The 20,077-nt window shown below is 34.4% G+C and overlaps 1 protein-coding gene across 3 annotated transcripts in view; it reads right to left on the minus strand.

Moving 5' to 3' along the window:
* Positions 1-19,057, minus strand: part of AGBL4 (ATP/GTP binding protein like 4) — a 42,111-nt gene extending 23,054 nt beyond the window's left edge. The window contains exons 1-4 of one of the 3 annotated variants that reach the window (XR_002118276.1): positions 18,971-19,023; positions 16,467-16,519; positions 14,961-15,083; positions 11,675-13,242 (exon numbers count right to left, since the gene is read on the minus strand). Coding sequence is in view for 1 of the 3 variants with exons in the window: in XM_019618779.1 (XP_019474324.1) it covers positions 14,961-15,083; positions 16,458-16,464 (130 nt within the window). In the remaining 2 variants the exon portion in view is untranslated. Of the gene's footprint in view, positions 1-11,674; positions 13,243-14,960; positions 15,084-16,457; positions 16,520-18,970 lie in introns of those variants that run through there. The other 2 variants (XM_019618779.1, XR_002118275.1) reach the window with 2 other exon arrangements.
* Positions 19,058-20,077: the final 1,020 nt, after the last annotated feature.

Consider the following 20,077-nt stretch of genomic DNA (forward strand, 5'->3'; position numbering starts at 1 on the left):
TTCCACGGTTATCATCATAATACCAACAGAAGCCAAACCATCAACATAATATTTTACTCCCCAGGTTTACACAAGTGAAGATTTCATCAGAAAGTAATGCTGAAAGCATATAGAGGGTAGAGGGCAAAGAAAAGGGAAGGTATACAATGGAGGAAAAGACTGTTAGAGAGAGGAAATTGGTAGGAAAGATGTTCAAATAAGAGCTCAAATATTATGTATATATGCAGATACAATGCAAGTGCTACAATTAAATAAATAACTCAATACTAGGTAGATCCTTCTCAGAATGCCCTTTGTATTCAGTTTTCATGTCTTCACAAAAGGCAGAAAGGATACTACAGTATACTACTTTCATAACCCAGGATTTCAGGTTTCCCTTTTCAAAGAGGTAAAGCCAGTCCAACAAAGCCTCCCACCTTTTTGTTTGTTTGTTTTTACTGATACTTATCATATTTATCTTCAATACACAAAAATAAAAAAGGGAAATTGTGACTTTAAAAGTCACATTAAAACATGACTATTATTGTAATTCCTATGTTACCTTGTAACACTATAATGTGATGGAAAGCACAGCAATAATAGCAGGGTAGCAGAGTCCTAGGCTTCAGCAAGTAAGGATAAGTCCAAATGCAACAGCCTGAATACAGAAATAAAAGGGGAAAAAAGGCGCTTAGCCTTGGAAGGCTTCAGATAAGCAGGAATCTCCAACGAGATACCATCACTTCCACAGCCAACCCTTAAAGGATGTCTGGGAAGAGGTGAATCAGGGCTCCAGCCCTTCTGGTCACTCAAGTGCACTGCATGTTCTTGAGCTCCTCTGAGTTGGCCCTGCCTGCCCACCAGGTGTTCAATCACTCTTTTAAGCTGTGACTTGGCATTTCTGCTACAACCATAATCGAATTCTTAGCCAAATATTGACACTACAGTTAAAAAAATTCACAATCTCTCCCAACTAAGTCTCCACAATCCCAGTGCCTTTCTGATGGCCAAAAAATAAGAGAATTGCCACAACAAAAACATTATGACAAAACAGTACTTATGTTACAGCTATGCTAGTAGGCAGCAAAGAGGAGTCAGAGGGCCCAGAGAGGTCTTGAAGAGTCTAAGACACAGAGACAGGAGAATTTACTTCACTATATCCATGTAATAGGAGCAAGTCTTCTCCTTCCTAAGCTAAAAGGAAACACAGAGTTACTGGAAGGGGAAGTACCACCTCACAATTCAGAAACAAGTTGTCAGCTTCTCTGAGTATTTCCATCATGTTGCAGGTCTGACTTCTATCAATCTCTTAAGAAAGACAGGTAGCACCTGGTTTTACAGAAACCAGTTGGTTCCTATTGAGGAGGAACAATCTTTATTTTTCAGCAAGTCTTCAGCTGAGATGCTTTATCTGTGTAATTTTTATTCCATATTAAGAAAGTAGTAAGATGAACAGTCAGATTATTCTCTTGTTAATTATGTCTATATACAGGCTGAAGTACACAGTATAGTCAGAGGCATATTTGAGTCAATAAGCTATTTGCAAAACCTTGGAAGGAGAGCTAAATGAGAGGATTGGGCTATCTACGGGCACGGTGTGCAGGGATGCTCCAGTATTAAAGTAATCCCAACAATACTGACTTCTCTGCTCTTATAGTAATTCTTTGCTATCTAGAGTTTTCAGCCTATCAGCATGTCCAGTTAAGCTTCATTTAGGATTCCAATTATGTGGATTATTTTAAAAAAAATCTTAATTTTATTGCATCTTCAAGTTTGTTATTTCTGTCTGGTAGGACCATAGTAATACAAAATGAGAAAACAAGGTCCTATATGTTAAAAACAGACTGTTTTCCTAAAAGATGGCCAGGAAAAATGGAAAATAAAATCAATATTGTGAAGCAAGAAAAATGCAGTGATAGTTGAGCTGTATTATAGTTTCTTGTGTGCATGACATGACCTTGATCAATTACAGCTTGAATGTTTACTTTGAGTCTCCAAAAGCAGTGACATACACATAGCACTATTTCTATTCAAAACCAGTCTTACTGGATTTCTAAAGAGAGAGGTGCTAATTCACCTAGTTATGTAATAACCCAAAGGTGTATTCAAATCTTTTCAATTAAAATAAAAAAACAAAAACAGTACTTTTGTTATATACTATATTATACTAATAGTACATACACCCTGTCAGAGAATCCATAGCAAGGTCATTTTATACTGAAATTTAAACAAAATAATTTTTGTTTGTATTTAAGAAGCTACTGGTGTATTAATGTAAGTCCTTTGGTATATAAAGCACATTAACCAGAAGATAAAAGGGTTAATTAAAATTAGTTTTTAAATATATCCAAGGTTAATTGCAACTTTGAGTTTGAATTTATGTGCATGCACTTGTCATAACATGTTCATTGTAATGCATAAAAAAATCTCTATATTAAATGCATTAGAAACATTTATTTCATTCCTGTGCAAGGAATTGCACAAAAAAACAATTATCACCTTATGAACTAATTATTCCTGATTTTTAATTTTAATATTCTATCTGTATAACTTTTACAAGGTATGCTTATTCATGTAGAAATAAAAATGTTTATGTTTACTGTATTAATGAAATAGGAGCAAGTTAATGTTTTTTAAACATTTCTATTAATAATGAAAAATATGTAACAAGAGACTTTAAGCATAAGTACCTTAAAAGATACATAGATGTCATAATGATTGTTACACTATAGACATACCAAGCAGACACTTTTAATTGAACCTGATTATAATTGCTTAAAATGTTCTTATTTTCATGTCATCTAATCAGTTATCTTACTTCTAGCATTCACTCATATTGACCTCTGACCAGCAGAAAATTTTCCCAACTGCCACACGACTATTAATTTATAGAAAGTTTCAAAAGTTTCACAAACTTATGAGTCATCCAAAGACAACAGAAATCACTATAGTTCTACTGAAATTTTTCCAAAGATCTCTGCTTATAACCAGGCTCTAAAGATTTAAGCATAAATCCTCCATGCTGGAGAAAAGTTTTAACATGCACAGTCAATGTTTTTTATGGGAAAAGTTTCCCATCCAAAAGAACATACAGACAGATTAAGGATATCCTGGTCCATTAAAAAAAAAAAGCGGAGAGATGTTTTAGAAGGATACATTTAAGAAAATCTTTCAAGGAGCAATTGTGGGGATATTTGGAAAGAAAAACAACAGAATGGAAATCACGACTGAAATAAAATGGACTGAAACATTTCCTGATGAAAATTTAGTGCAAATACGAGGGAAGAAACAAATATATCGCTAAATCCAAAAGGATAAAGAGCACACAGACGGGAGTAGTGAAAAACAAAGTAGATGCTAATGGAAAGAAAATAACAGAGTCCTGGAGATGCAGATAACAATCATTAATTTGATATAGCACTGGGTATATGCACTCATGAAATGAAGCCCAAAATTCTCTCAGTACAAAACAGAAGATACTTCAGCAACAACATTTATAAAAATGCAGAGAGGAAACAAAACCAACACAGGAAAAGATTATGAAAACCAAGCAAGAGACTAGCAATTATTTGGAGTAAGTGAAAATGGATCCATTCTAAAGTTAGTGATACAGGAGAACTGGAGGAAATGCAGAGCAACAGCCAAAAGCTGAATTTACAACTTACTATCATCTTTTTGCTTTCGGACAAGAGCAGAGATTACTTACTACATTGGTGATCTACTCCTTGTCTTAGTTTTACTATTTAATAGGGAATGTGTCTATGACACATTTCAGAGGAATAAGTGCATCATCACATCACATTGTCCAATACAGGCACAAACTGGCCAGTTCAGATATTCTGACAGCAATGTAACAGCACGATACTAAGAGTAAAATAACAATCTCAGTATTTGTCTAGTCTAAAGACATTTGGGGCTATGCTACCATTGCTATGAAACCTAATATGCATGTGTCTACAAAAGGGGCAGTCAACTCAGTGCAGGTATATATACATTTTTATATGATCACTCAAGTATTGAAGATATTTAATCATATAACTTAACAGCAACATGAAAGATATATGAAAGGCATCACATAAATGAACCTTAATACAAACAAATAAAAAAGTGGAAATAAGAATAAAGATGAAGGAGGAACCTAAGTCTCCAAAAAATCCAAACTTATCAAAACTCACTGCGAATGTAATTTCTTAGTTAAAGACCAAAGTGCTTGAACAAAAAAAAAATAATCTAAATGTATTACTCTTTTGCTCTATGTTGTGTGTTGTGTTTTTTTTTATTTAATATTGCATTCATGAAAAAGATTAAAAGTTTTTCATCTCAGAAATTTGACATTCATTTACCAACTTGGAAAAAGTTACTGGAAATAAATTATTCATTACAGTACAGTAGCAACAATAAACAATGTTTAAAAAACAGAATAAATCATACTGCCTATGAACACAGAGTTATAGATTTAGTTGAAAGAAACAGAAATGTGATTCTACCACTAATTGTTGGAATATAATAATAAATCCTTAATGCATTAGGGTAATTTACCTTCCCATTATGGTACGTAGTAGTTCCTGGAATTCCAGTAGCTGCCTAAAGAGCACATGTGATAACATATGGTTTCTTCCCAGTTTGTTTTCAGAAATACAAACACTAAATCAAAATTAGTATGCTAAAGGCCAAACCTAGAAGGCAATTAGGTTACTAGACAGAATCAATAAATGCAAACCAACCTTTAATGTACCCAAAATGTTTTTAAAGTACTGTTAAGCTGAGCAAAATATTTGATGTTAAAAATCAAACAGTATCACTCAGAGAATAAAAATTTGGCATTTGATGTAGAAACACCAATTCTGAATTATGTTTTTCAACAATTATTCTTTCAGGACTACAGACCATTACCTATCTCAGTCTTTTGCCTCTTCATACATTACAGTGGCAGCTAAAGACAGTAAAGCTCTTAATTTGGATTGTTAACTTTGGAACAGAAGGCAGTTGAGAGTTTTTAAACAATGTAGAGGGAGAAGGAAATGAACACAATCTACCTGAGATGTATTCTAACTTTAAAAAAGATGACTATCTTCTAGATTATTTTGAGGGACCTCTGGAAATGACCAAGAACATTCAGTTCAAGGTCAGTGAGAGCAGAGTAATAGCAGCACCAAACTGTGTGGACAGTATCCCTGTGAGTGCAGACTCGATGGAAATCTTCAGATCACGCTGTATTTTCACTGCTTCAGCCCCTCTCCTTATTCTTTATAACATCACTGCTGGATCAAATCCTACTAGATATAATACAAGATAAGATACGAAATTTCCTAAATTTCATTCATCATTTGGTTTATACAAAACTAATGCAAGGCACTCAACATTTCTCAACCACTTTGCACTCATTTCACAAAGCTGCTAGGCAGTCAAGAACCAAGTCTTTTGTGCTGCTATCTTCTTCATAACAGGAATAATAATGCAGGTTATTGAACTGAACAAAATACCACTATTGAGTCTTGCAGAATATTCCAGCCTTCTCCCAGGTGGAAATAAAGCTTTACAACTACCTCTTAGCTACAAAATATTTACTACTCTGACAGCACTTCACCTTATTCTGAGTACAGCCATTCTTTCTCCTCCATCTACATACCATCATCTGCATAAAGTACATTTACAAATTTATTCTAATTCTGGACAGCTCTGATTCAAAAAGGAAGAGAAGAATAAACAGCACAGGGAAGGCAGAGAACTACAATGAGGAAAGGGCAAGAAGCATCCCTAATAAAACAAAAAATACTGATTTTTTTTCCCCACTGGCACTGCTCTTCTCTGGATTTTCCCTTGATTTGAGAACTCACTAAGATGAAATTCTGTAATAGTGGTTCACAGCTCTTCTCAAGGCTCAAAATCAGAGAAAAAAACTAAGGTAAAGATAGGGTCTGCAATGCTATCAATTACATCCACCAGAAGAGATTGACCCAAACCCAACTATGACTGAAAATTAACCTGGCTCTCTATTTGAAGAATCGATATTTCAAAGTGATTATTCCCTTAGTAACCAAAGAACAGATCACCTGTTTCTCTGTGAAGTAACTGTAGGTTTATTCAAATCCAGGGATTTCAAAGAACTCTGCATCTCCACATCCAGTGCTGTTATAAATATTCTTAGGTAAATCACAAACTCAATTGGGTGTGGGTTTTTTTTGGTACTTTCAACAGTTACAGGCCCCTCTGTTGTGTCACTGTATATACCTATCTCTATACATTCATGAGTGATTAACTGATGTTATATTCATGTTCGTATTAACATGAGCAGTTTGAAATAAACACAGCTGCATTTATGTCAATGATTTTATATTCAAATATATCTGATTATGCTGAAATAAACACAGCTGCATTTATTTCAGTGATTGTACATTCAGATAAGGGTATTTGCTCAATGTAATGTAATGTTCCTTCATACTGGCAAGGACATTGTTATTCTTTCTTATACTTCCCTTTATCATTTTTCCAGATGGAAAAATCTGAATGGAGCCAGAAAAAGGAAACTGGGAAATTTATCTCAGAACCCAGTATACATGAAAATTCTTCTACTTATTCTGAAAAACATCATTATCATCTCTGTACACTATATTTTTCTTGTTGATCTTCTATAATTTAATTTTATGTCAAAGAGCAATTTTAGAACAAAAAACACCAAAATCTGAAATTTTGATGTAAATGTATTTAAGTAGGAACTAGGAATACATAGCATTAAATCTTAAAGGATCTGCATCAAAGGTGTTTCTGGATAACTGCTGATAATGATAGCAAAGCATTTTCAACCATTACCTTCATAAGAAATTATTTTGAATGGAAACATTAATTGGAAGGAAAATCTTGAAATTATCTTATCAAATTATAGTTTTGAATGATGCTAATGTTGTGATTATAGCTTTTAATCTATTTTTAGAATATAGTCAAATATAAAATATTAACATATGAACTAAAAATGACTAAGCATTTAACCAGATGTATCTACCTAGTGAGATCAAGTTCTAGGCAGAAACAGTGCCAGAAAGGGATCCCTAGATAAGAGAGCAGGAACAATTCAGTCATTTAAATCTCTCTCTTTTGATTAATCCCTCGATTTACAATAAACATCTTATGAAACTTCTGAGCCAGAGATGGTGTCAGTGTATAGTAGCTCTCAAATGATTTTTCTTCCCTGGTCTTATCAGATGTTTTATTGGTAGAAAGCATGACACAAACTAGCATCCACAATATCACAAAGGAACAAGTTCCACAACTTAATTAAACAACATGCAAGTAACCATTGCCCTTTGTTTGCCTTTCTTATATTATCTGCTACTTTCATCCAATAGCCCCCACATTTTGTACAAAGAGACAGGGAGCAACTGCTCAATATTCAGTGTCATTTTGACTGAGAATTATAATTTTATACACCTCCAATATATGCTTTGTCAGTTGTCTATTTTCCTGACTAAGGAGTCCTACTCTATTTGGTTATTCCTCATACAGAGGATATTGAATTTCTGCTCTGAACTTAAAATTATCCAATCTAAGACACTTCTGTATCCATTTCCAGCTGCTTATTCTCAACCTTCTTCAGGCCAGTCAAACAACAAATCAACCACTTCGGTGTTTGTATTTGCTGTGGGGATGCAAACATGGTAAGAGGCGAAGGAAAGATTAAGTCTTGAAGATTATCAAGTAAACTGACTGAAAATGTATATCACTAACTACAGCTAATCCCCTACTTTTTACCAATACCATTATACTCTGTAGTTCTTAACACATTGTCATTAGTTCCATAAGTCATTGATATCCATTTCTCCTAAGTTAAAATACTTGACTAAAACTGTATTTGTTAACTGATATCACATCAACACAAAGCACTCCTCCATTTGTAAAAGTCTTCCATACTTGATCTGTTTAGATATTTAAAAGGTTAATATTTAGTTCAATTTGAAATGCTGACCTAGCAAGAAAGAAATTAATTTGGCATTACAGCAGTAACATCAATTTCCCATGTAACTTTAGTAATGCATTTACTGGAAAGAGATTAATATCAATTCCATAAATCATTCACATGCTTTTTCCGGAGTTTGAGACATCTGAGTAATGTCATATATGTTAACTGATATCACTTTGTGCATGCTACATCCATTAATCTATGCCCAGGGTCATCATTAAAAAATAAAAAATATTAAATCAATCTTTTGTTCTTAATTTTTTTGTGACTTCTAACCTGCAGTAGCCCACAAGTATTGATACTCTGATAGAATAACACTGCTTTGAACTGGGAACAGACATTTTCAGAGGAGGGAAACATTTGTTAAATTATCCCTGCTGGAAGCAATAACCACTTAATATCTTGATGTGAAATATGGTATAAATTACTGCCAACAAATAAGAAAATAACTAAAATAAACTGTTTCATTAATCAGATACACCTCAATGCCACAAAACTAGGCTGAAAACAGGCATCATCACTAATTATAATATATCAATGCTCATTTATTTTGCTTCTACACTGCATGTGAGCATTCTTATAGAAGTGAAAAACTAAAAAAAAATCTACCTGATCTAGCGATTCTAACTAAACAGGGCCTACCATGAAATAGGAAGTCTGAATAAAAATAACTTTTTGCTCCAACAAGCAGGTTGGTCTCCTACCAGCAATGTTTAAATGTGCTGGAAGAAAATAACCAGTAATTTTTTAAAAAAAACTATTTCTATTACTATGTTATTTTTAGTCTTGTTTGCATTGTTTTATTCACCATCTAGTACATTATAGTAGTGCCAGTGAAATCAAGGTGAAAGAAGGGTATTTTGTTTGACAATTTTGGAAGCATATTACAATAGTTCATTAGATAGACAAAATGCAACTACTTCCTACGGCGTGCTTTAGTTTTTCTTTGTCCATAACATTAAAAGCATCATCTTCTGTATCATCTTAATTTCCTTTTTTTTTTTTTAAACTTTTATGCAAACAAACACCCATTTCAGAAAATTTCTTATAACTCAAATTTTACAGTAATTTTGTAATCATGGGTAAGATTAATCTCATCTAATATTACCTATCTAAAGTTACATGTCAAGCCTTAGCAACTGGGACACAAGTATCCCCAAAGGGCAATTCATCCTACACCATCTTGGGTTTTGTTCAAAAGATATCTTTGGTGGTAAAGCTTAAAGGCCTATTTCACACTTGTAAGTGGCTACAATGAGATCAGCAGAATTACAATCACTTACTTTAAGTTTAAGTGTTGCTTAAAGTGTTTTATAAGTGCATTATCCTATTTTTGAAATACAGAAAGATATTTAAAACCTTAACAAAAAAGATATGAGGGTACTTCTCAGTCACGTGGGATCTTTTAATACATTGTATGTTTTAATTTTTTTCCAGCTGATTAAAATAGTTTTCATCAGCACTGAATTTTTTATCAGATTTCTAATATGAAATATTTTATAAACCAGCTGCAGGAAAAGACACATCAATGTTTGTCAAACATTCACTGTAAGGTGGTGGTATATCTATCAACATAATAATGAGGCTTACAGTAATTGAGGTTGAATCTCAAATTTCACAGAACTTTAATTACAACCTTTTGAACATAAGCCACAATACACAAATTACCCAATCACAACATTTTTTTCATAAAAAATAAGAATCCATCCAAAGGATGGAAGATTTAATGACTCTTGGCGGAGTTCCACTTCTGGTTGAAATGAGAATAAAAGCAGACGGCTGCTTCATTTCTAATTTCAAGAAACACAGTATTTTTAACATTTAAACAGCATTATATTCGTCTAACAAGCCAAAATATGTATTTTCAAAACCTTAGAACAGGCCCCTGTATTTAACAGCATGAACGCTGAGATTTAAGAACCACTGTGAGCCAGTCTTACTCTTTAATCCTCAAACGTAATGATAAAGCAAGCAATTTGAGCTACGAGTAGCAGAAACTACTTGTCAGGTTTGGGACATCAGGGTTTTGTTTACTGCTCCTTCCTCTACTGCCATAGCTGTCCCTGCAATTCAGCACCTAACAGTCCATCGCTAACTCCTGCTTCCCATGACATCCTTCCAGGCAAGACCATGTGCTGTGGTTAATGCACAAACATGTACAGGCCAGACTGACCAACCAGCACTCCTATGGAGACTGACAATCCAGATATACTAAACAAAAGGAGCAATACTTGAATTCTCATTGCTTTGACCTTCAGTGAAGACATAGCTGGCAGTGTCAACAGTTTTCATTTGCCAGGTCTCTACATCAAAAAATCAGGGGAAGGAAAAAGACACATTTGTTTTGATTCTGCCTGTGACTAACATGCAAAGACAATCCTTGCATAGTACAAAAAATGGTCTGCAAGCCTCTCTGGTACACATGCATTCTCAGCTCAGGGGAAATTTGGTCCTATCAAAGCACTATGACCAGTGCAGTGAGCAAGATGATTGCCCAGTGGATGTCACCTCTTGCAGGCTTTTTCAAGGCTGTAGAAACACAGTTTGAATACATGCCAGCATGTGCCATGCTTTGTACCCTCCTGGAACAGTCTCTAGACAGCATTTCAAAAGAACAAGTCATCCATGTTGTCTGATGGCACCCTCTAGAGTAATCCAAGAATCCAGCACACTTGAGGTTTCTCCGTATTTATGAGCTGATTGTGCAAGGAAGTCTGTTTGAACACCCAGAAACCCAATAAACCACCACTCTCAGAAGAAAACCATTAATTCAAATGCACAGATTTCAATCTCTCCATGTTTTGTAGTCCATTTCAGAGCTACAGAATTATTTCTAATACCTTACAATATTATACTCTGGCCTCCTCAGTCATGCTTTTGGGCTTAGAAGAAAGTCATGATGTCCCTTTCAGGTCCTTCCTTCTATCCGAGTCCTGATAAAACATTTCTGTAGCCTGGAAAATTTATGGTCAAACCCTTGAAGTTCCCATGCTGCAGGATTATTGCCCAAACCCTTCCTTTTGTAGAGAGGGAACATCAGACTGGCATTCTTCACAAAAGATTGAACTGGCATCTGTACCATAAAAATACCAGATTCTTTTTAAAGACCAAGACATTTGCTTCATGTTTTCTTTGTTCACTTCGCAAAACAGATTTGAAAGGTTTCATGTGAGTCACATGAAATTAATAAAGAATTATTACCTTCTGCAAAAGAAAGCAAAGCTGTTACATAAGTTCCCAGAAGAAAAAACAGTTCTCATCACTGGGGGATACTAGTTTATAATCTCCAAAATTGAGCAAATAAAAATAAACCCTAGCCACAACACTAAAGAGACCACTGACCGAACCAATCCCATCAGAAATAAGTTCTAAGCCAAAACAAGACAGTACAGGTAACTAGCTAAACTAAATTTAATTTCATTTAGGTCCTCACAAAATAAAATGCTTGAAATACCAATTTGCCCTGAAGATGTTAAAGTACCTGATTCCCTAAAGAACATCAAAGTTTGGACTGGACACAATTAGGAAGGACTTCTTCAAACAGCAGGGGTGAACACAACCCTTTCCTAGAAGGATTTTACTTTGCAAAATTCTCAGTTTTTCTAAAGCAGAAGATAAGAGAAACATTTACAGTACAGAGCACTACACTCCAGCAGGATAATTTGATAATGTTTTAATGAATAATAGCAAAAAGAAACTATGACTGACCCAAACTCATACATTTCAAATATGAGATTTATTACCTTTTATAAGTTCTTTGTAGAGATAGTTTTGGGATGGAATAGGAACACAACCAACTCATATCTTGGGAAAATCAGCACCCAAAAAAATACATTGTGACATATGAGTACAAGAAATCTAAATTTTCTTCTTTTATGCTAATGATAAGTGAATGTGACAAGTTCCTATTGGACTCATATTCTTAAATATTAATAAAGACAACAAGGAAGATTCCATTTGTTAGAACATTAGCTTGAACTATGGGAACACAAATTCAAATTCTTTAGATATTTGCAAGTTGATTATATTCTCTCTGCTTTACTCTTTCATCTGTTATTTATAAGATAAATGATTCAACTTCTATTCTTCCTTTTCAATTATTTATTTATTTTACAGTAAATATTCTTTCACTACTATTAAAATTATCTAGAATAAGTTAAGTGCAAGCTACAGTCTAGTTGCTAGCTCATCTGAAAAGGATCTGGAGAATATAAAGGATCACAAATTTAATAAAGTCAGTAGTGCCATGCTATTGTGAAAAAGATTGGACTGAGTCACAGAAGTAAACAGATTGCAAAGCATATCATGCAATAAAGTCTACAAGGTATTGGCATCAGCATATCTGAATATCATGTTCATCTAGGATCACTGCACATCAAGAAAGGCATGGAACAGCTGGAAGCAGTGCAGAGGAAATAAAGAACGATAGGAAATTTGGGAAATATGGCCAGTGAGGAACTATTGAAAAAAATAGCAGTTATTTAACCTGAGGAGTGAAAGGTCAAGGGAAGATAACAACTTTCCACTAAGTCAAAGAAAGGAGTAATCTCCTTTTTGTACCCATCATACTGGAAAAGGACTAATGCATTTTCGGTGAGAACATCTCTCATTGAAAGAAAAAGATTCTTATAATGAGCAAACAGAACTATCAGAGTGGATTGCTGCTTTCTTATTGAAACATTCCTCACTAAGTCTCTGCGAGAAGGGAAGATAAATATCTGTCAGGAATAGTATAGGTAGTATATTTTGCTTTTCAATAAAAGAGTGGACTAAAGAAACTACATTTATTTCAGTTCGATTTTATGATTTTATAAAACAAGGTCCTTTTAAACAGCTAAATAGGCATTGCTTTTCAGACTACATGAACACACCTCTGCCTCAAATTCACACACCTCAATACTACTTATTAGTGACAGCCATCACAAAAAAAAAAATCAAAGAATTACTAACATTTCTTTTACATGTGTTAATATTTTTCCTGTTTTCTACAAGTGTCATAATCTTTCTCTTCTAAAAAGGTACATACCTCCATTTCTGCAATATAAAAATTAAAGAGTCATTGAAAAATAAATCCAGAAGGGACCCTTCAGTTCTATCAACCAGATATTTCAAGGAAACACAGAATGTAAGGATAGGAAAGCCACTTCTGGAATTGCATTTAATATAGCTTTTATTTAGAAAGGGAATCATCAAGTTACTCTCCAGGTATCAATGTCAGTCAGTTTTGCTTCATCCTGTCAATTTTATCAGGACCACAACCTCCAGGGAAAAACTCCAGCCTGCAGGAGTTCAATGCTCTCATTGTGGTCCTGTAAGGAGTCAAGAGTTGAAGTCCATGATCCATGTAAGTCCCTTCCAAGTCAGAATATTCTATGATTCTATGAAATGCTGTATATTACTCTTGGGTTAATATAAGGGATAGACTGTAACCTTAAAAACAATTTGATCAAATATTCAATAAGCAGTTAATTTGTTTTGACCCATTAAGTTACTGTAAACAATTATTTGGCTGACATAATTTGTAAATTCACTTCATTGTTAAATAAAAACATTATTAGTATTCTTTCTAATACATCATCATCATGCAAAAATAAATGAAGTTATTAATTTTATTCATATTTCTATTTTGGAGGTGTCTGAATATGCAAAGCAACAGAGACTCATCATGCTACAGTGTGAACAAACACAGTATTTCATACAGCATCTGCCTCTACCACATGCTATAACTGTCAAATTAAGAACATTACCTTTGAACTACATCAGAGCTTTATTTTTAAAAAATACTGTTAAGTCTATTGTTCAAGAATTGCAATTTAACCACCACAGCATTCTTCACATTACTTCACATATAATTTCATGGCTGCAATTGATCCTCCTTTTCACTGCACAGCAGCTTCATACAAAAAACTCAATTTCTTAACTTGGCTAATGAACAAATTTCATGAACTATTTTTAGATTTACAAATTCATAAATTGATAACTTATGAAATAGCATGCAAAATATTTTAAGAAATGTGCTAATGTTAGAACTTCCAGAGATAGAAGTGATACTATTTAGTAGTAACTGTCATTGTCACCTTTTACACAAAATAATCAGAGGATTTAAATAACTCAGTTTAATATTTATCCAGGAACTGGCAGCCACTATTCTACCCTGAGGCATGTAACTCTTCATAAAAACCTCATTTTACATGACACTCTAGCAGTTTTGGCATTACTAACATCCCTCATATAAACCATGCTGGAAACTATAGTTTATCTTGCCAAATGTCTTTTGTACATATGGTGTTTAACAGCACTCTGCAGGTCTGTAAGCCAGTAACAATAGATGTAAGCTAAAAAATCTAGAGACAAGCATATATGTAACATGAAGATTTAAACTGAGCTATCTGTTCATATATATATTATCTATACACCTTCACATACATATAAACACACAATTAAAAAGATTATTTAAATTAGTATACTAACTATAACTTTTGTAAAAATAGTTTCTTTCAATTTGAAATAGCTTCCTAAAAACTAAATCTGCTCCCATTGACATCAGAGGCAGAACTTGGAACAACCACAGCAACACAGAACTCAGCCACAAGAAACACAAAAAATATATTTGAAGAAAATAAGTACACTGTTATAACATTTTTTTAACTACATAAGGATGGGCTTGATACTTTGTTAGGTGAACCTCTGCAGCAAACCTAAGAATTTTTTTTAATAACATTTATAATATCCCGAATCTTCAATTTGTTTCTAGAAGTACTGCATGTATAATAATCCATGTAGCACTAGAGGAAAACCCATTTATGTATCTACCTTTAATAAGAGAGAAAGACCCATTCAAATGTGTATTGTAAGTAAGAGACTTCACATTCTCTCTTATTGGGCACTCCATGTCATCTCTGAAGCGAATCAGTGAGTAAAACAGTGTTTAATACAAGTCTTTAAATTAATATGCTTTTTATCAAAAAGTGATGTATGTGTTACTATACTGACAGTTTGGTAACAAAGAAATGCTGAAAATGCTTACCACTTTCAAAACAGGCATCAAATACAAGATGTCCTTTTTTAGGCTGTCCAGAATAACCAGCTGGGAGAACAGTGTATTTGTTCACATTCCCTGCTATGATTTCATCACCTCCTGTGTCACTACCTGTGGCAGCAAAAGCAGAAATAAAGCATGAGCATGGAAAAAAAAAAACACAATTAAGAACCAATAAATGAATGTGCTTCTCTAAATAATATGGAATTCCCACCAGTCAATGAGCTCTTTTCAAAGCTCTCTTAAGAATTTGGTTAAAATTACACTGTAAATTAAAGCTTCTCTAACAAACCACACAGCCTGATTTTTGGCTTTTCCATGTCCTACAGCTGAACTTCCTTACACAAAGAAATTTAATCTTCAGCTGGATCTAGTTTGACTGGAACTCTCTAATACACACTCTTTGCATGGACTGCCTAGAATTGAACACCTATCACATCATATTCCTATGGACATTAATGGGATCTTTTTCCTCTATCCCACTGCATGTTTTCATGCATCTCACTGTAAACTTAGAATCTCCGAGAACAGTCAGGTCCCACTCCCATTTGTGGATTTAAATTTCTTAGAGACACATTCATGGAGGGGTGATCGTGCAAACCTTGCTTTCTCAACAAGCAAGGCCAGAAAGTGAACTTGAGTAGAGAAAAAATTCAAAATATACAGTTATTTCAAAATAAAATATGAGGACAATTTTTTTTATACCACCACATAACTTTTGTCAGAATGCACAATAGTGCTCATATTGAAAACCTTGTCCTCTCAGTCAAATTACACTGCCTAGTAAATTACAGTGTGTACAAAATTTGTTTTCAAATACAAATGCAAAAACAGTGATTTTTTTCGTTTGAGAGATGTAGAAGAAAATAATTTAATATTTGTATATTGCATTATATATTTTAATGAAAGATATATATAATAACATAATTTGCTGTTCATTCTTCCAACACTGGCTCATTTTCTTCATTAATTACTGTTTGGACAACAATACTTAACAACAAAACAACTATATTCTGTGTTAGGGAAAACTAGAAGTAAACTTTATGTCTTCAAGTGCAAAAGGTGCATGATGGAATAATGGGATGATAATATCTTATTTCACTCTGATAAATACAGCTACTGAGGCTTCTAGAAATAGACTTCTGGTCTGAACTGATTTTTTGACATTTAAATGGGTTATAGGCGATGATGAATGTGACATAAAGCTCAATTTGTTTTATTTTTATATTGAAAACTATTTCACACAAATGTTACAAGCAATTCATATTGCCCTGAATGATGAAAACAGCTTATTAATTAAAAGTGACCTTTCCATACATAAATATATTCTACCTCTTGAGGCAAAACACCTTAGCTGAGGTAACAAATTACATCAGTGTGTTAGTGACACCACAGCTAAAGGGTCTGGCAGCCCTTCCATTATACACCCATATTTTCAGAGGCATATAAATCCAGATTTAGAAATACGTATATCTATGTCAATACTTGGCATACAAATTTGCAGTCTTCCATAGAAGAAATTTGAAACTTATTTTCTTCAAGAAGTCCTGTAATAGAACAGAGAATTTAGATATTTTTCTATTTTATCATAATACAAAAATTGAGAACTTAAATACTGTGTGCTAACATTTTTTAGCCAAATTATTATTCGCAACCTTAAGGTTATTAGTTTTAGAATGAATGATTACCCATAGATAGCAATTTGTGGATAACTGTTCTCTTTAAATATAAAATCATTTGCTGAACCATATTTTCATCCTTAAAAAAAAACAAAAACAAAACACTGTAGAGTCTATGCAAAATATGTCAGCAATGCTGCTAATGGCTGGTAACACCAGAGGCAGACCTAGACCTGAACAGGGCATCCATATGTCTGTATGGCCATGATCATATCACTCAATGCAACTTATCCCTCTGAATCATGCAATTAATAACAGCAGCCACAGAAAAACAATCTCCTAAGTTGCAGTTCAGTGCCACTTTGATTAAGAGATCCCACGTATCTGTAGCAGTTAGTCAAAATCTTTGTTTACAATTCAACACATTAAGTCCAAAATACAAAACAACATTCAGGGAAAACCTGCAGATCTCCCCCAAGAATGCTGGGGTAGCCAAGGACCAAAGTGAAAGATGGGAGGCAGCTGAGTACAGCAGTAAGAAGACTGAACTTCTCTTCGTAAATGCTCTCTTGCAAGTCTCAACTGAAAATTATAGGCTTCTAATTCTTAAAAGATTGCTGGGAAATACTACTTAGATAAAGGTGAAATGAGGAAAGGTAACAGCACTGCCACTTCAAGACTACTGTAGGATGAACAGACCACACTACACAACATTATGTCCCAATTGGTCTGTCTCCCTTACCTGATACAGAGAGCACTTAAGCTGAACTTGCACTGCTGTATTACAAAATGAAACATGGCTTCACACTTGTCTGATCAGCAGATGCAGCAAGTGTTGCTTGTAATACATTACAATATTTAGATAGTGAGAACCATGTTACATGGTGCTGAAGGCCCCTTCCCTTCACAAATTAGGAACCCCATGTAGTTACTCCTGGATGATGGCAAGGATGCATAACTGAACATTATGGGGTAGGGTAGCACTCCAACCTCAACCAAATGAAAGGGGAAGAAGAGAATTAACTGAAGAACATATTGCACTATTCTCAAGAACAAGTTGTCCTTTGGAAAAAAGGTCAGATAAAACAAGAACAGGCAAAAGTAACTTAGCAAAGAAATTCTCTCATAATGTAGGTCTTATTTGGTCAATTATTTTCCTTATAGGTTGAAAGGCACATGGCTATTTATACTGTTTCTCTGTATCTTAAACACCTGAAGTCCCCAGCAAATCGCTAGCATTTACTTCTACCACAGTATTAAACTTCAATGGCAATTTTCTAACAAGAAAAAAATCTGTAAGTATACAAAATCTCTGTAAGTTGTTATACAAGTTTTTTGTTATACAAGTTTTTAAAATACAACCTGGACAGTGTCTTCCAGTGTCTGCACCACTATGGTCACTGTGGTGAAGCTTCACATCAAAATAGTGAGAATGAACAGAATCAGTTACAAGGAACTTCCTGTCTTAGCAGGAAGACTTTGGAAACTTCCAGAGCTTCTTACTATTCTCAAGTTCAAAGGGTAAAGCAAACAATTTTTTAATTTAGGCAAGGCTGGAAACGGTATTTGCTACAGTAAACATCATGCTAATTTAGGTACATTTAGAAAAAAAAATACCTGCAGCTTCTAGAGAAAGTAAGTAATAGTTATTCCCTGCACTGGGTAAATAACAAACCCACTTCCAGCTGTGATGAACTTCAGACTCCAGGGAGATGGCAGCAAGCAGCTATCCCCATGCAACATTAAATAGCAGAGAGCACAGCTGCATGAAAACAGATAGAACTTCGCCTGGAAAACCCACATCATACTCATAATCAGGCTTACCGCCTAACAGGTATAAACAAGTGGTAAAGTAAGATAACCTGAAAAGACCCAATAGCTGCAACTGATCTTTGTCAAAGTGTTTCTTTAAATATTACAAATGTCATCAAGACATCTCTCAGCTCGTTCTGTTATCAGGACCAAAATAAGGATTGTTGTTGTTCACAAAAGAGAACTTCTATAGCTGTTAAATTATCGCTCTTAACAATAGGATGAGCAAACAAATTGGTTTCCAAATACGGCAATTTTCAAGTTAATTTCATCTCTTATGTACAGTCAAAAAATAAGTCAAAAAAATCCAGTGCTCTTCACAAGAAATCAGCAAAACAAACTTGCTTCACCTTTGATTACAAATCTAGCACAGACTGGCTCTTTTAATCAGTTGTGAACAATCTAAATATTCTACTTTGAATTCTGTCCAGAATAGGAATTGAATTCTGAATGACCCATTGTTACAATCGGAAAGATTAACACAGTAGAAGGACGGTACAGGAATGTAACAAGAAAGGGACTTGCATGGATAGTATGGTAGTTTAAAAGAAAAGTAAAGGTGCTCACCTATCTCCAAAGACCTAGAAAGACACCGCAAGAGAGGGATCTCCAACCAGAGAACTTTCCTCAGGGCCAGTCATCCCTTAAATGAGGTCTAAAGAGGTGCAGCCAGGCTCCACCCCTTCTGGTCACACAGCTGAATTGCCTTCACCTGTGCTCCCAGGGCTGAGCCCGTCCTTTCCCCAGGTGCTCAATCAGTGCTTCAGGCTGTGACTCAGCAGTTCCCATACACACATCAAAATCAAGTCAATAGGTCTAAAATATACACAGTGAAAACTGTTTTATTTTGAGTGACTTCCTGAAACTTGGCTAAATTAATGCCAAATAGAGTAAAATTGTTATAGAATTTTCCCCTATCTGGATATTGGCCAATTATGATGATAACTTACACTGCTTAAAGATCTAATAACCAGATTCTCATCCTCCAGAGGCCAAGAGGAGTTTCCAAGTATTGTAGCAAAGACCATCATCAGCCTTGAACAATACAGTTGTTGTAAACCCATACAAAGAAGTGAATATGGACTCTCAGTACAGTCTGCAATAAACAGAAATTTGCTCAGGTGTTTAACAATAGTTCCTAATAGCTTCTGAATGTAACAAGTCCATAGGTGAATCTTATTCAACTTATGTTTTGGACTAGAAACTATTATGAAGGATATGTCAATAACAGTGTTTTCTCCACCAATCAGAAAACTGCAAACAGTGTAATATTATCAAAATTATTTTATATCTGCATTTATAGGGGAATTCCAAGAAATCTGTATTGTTAATAGCTCATTATGTTCCACTTTTCTTTGAATATTTTAATTAAAAGATTCAGATAATAATATTCCTTAGCTTCTGCAACACTGGTAGAACTTATGTCTGCTACAAGTTCTGAGTGCTCTATAGCTATCCTACAAATTCTATGAGCAGCAACAGTCAGGAACTTGGAATTCCAATTCCACTGGCTTCAAAAATGCAATGAAAGAGAAGAAAAAGCAATTGTCAGTTTGGTCTTCACAACCACACATCCTGAAGAAGGGACTGGGCATGATCCTCAGAATCTAAACACACTGCATAATGTTGTCAATCTGAAGTGTACTTAACTCACACAATCTGTAAGCAGAAGAG

The sequence above is a fragment of the Meleagris gallopavo genome, chromosome 10, assembly GCF_000146605.3.
Source record: "Meleagris gallopavo isolate NT-WF06-2002-E0010 breed Aviagen turkey brand Nicholas breeding stock chromosome 10, Turkey_5.1, whole genome shotgun sequence".
Taxonomy (NCBI): domain Eukaryota; kingdom Metazoa; phylum Chordata; class Aves; order Galliformes; family Phasianidae; genus Meleagris; species Meleagris gallopavo.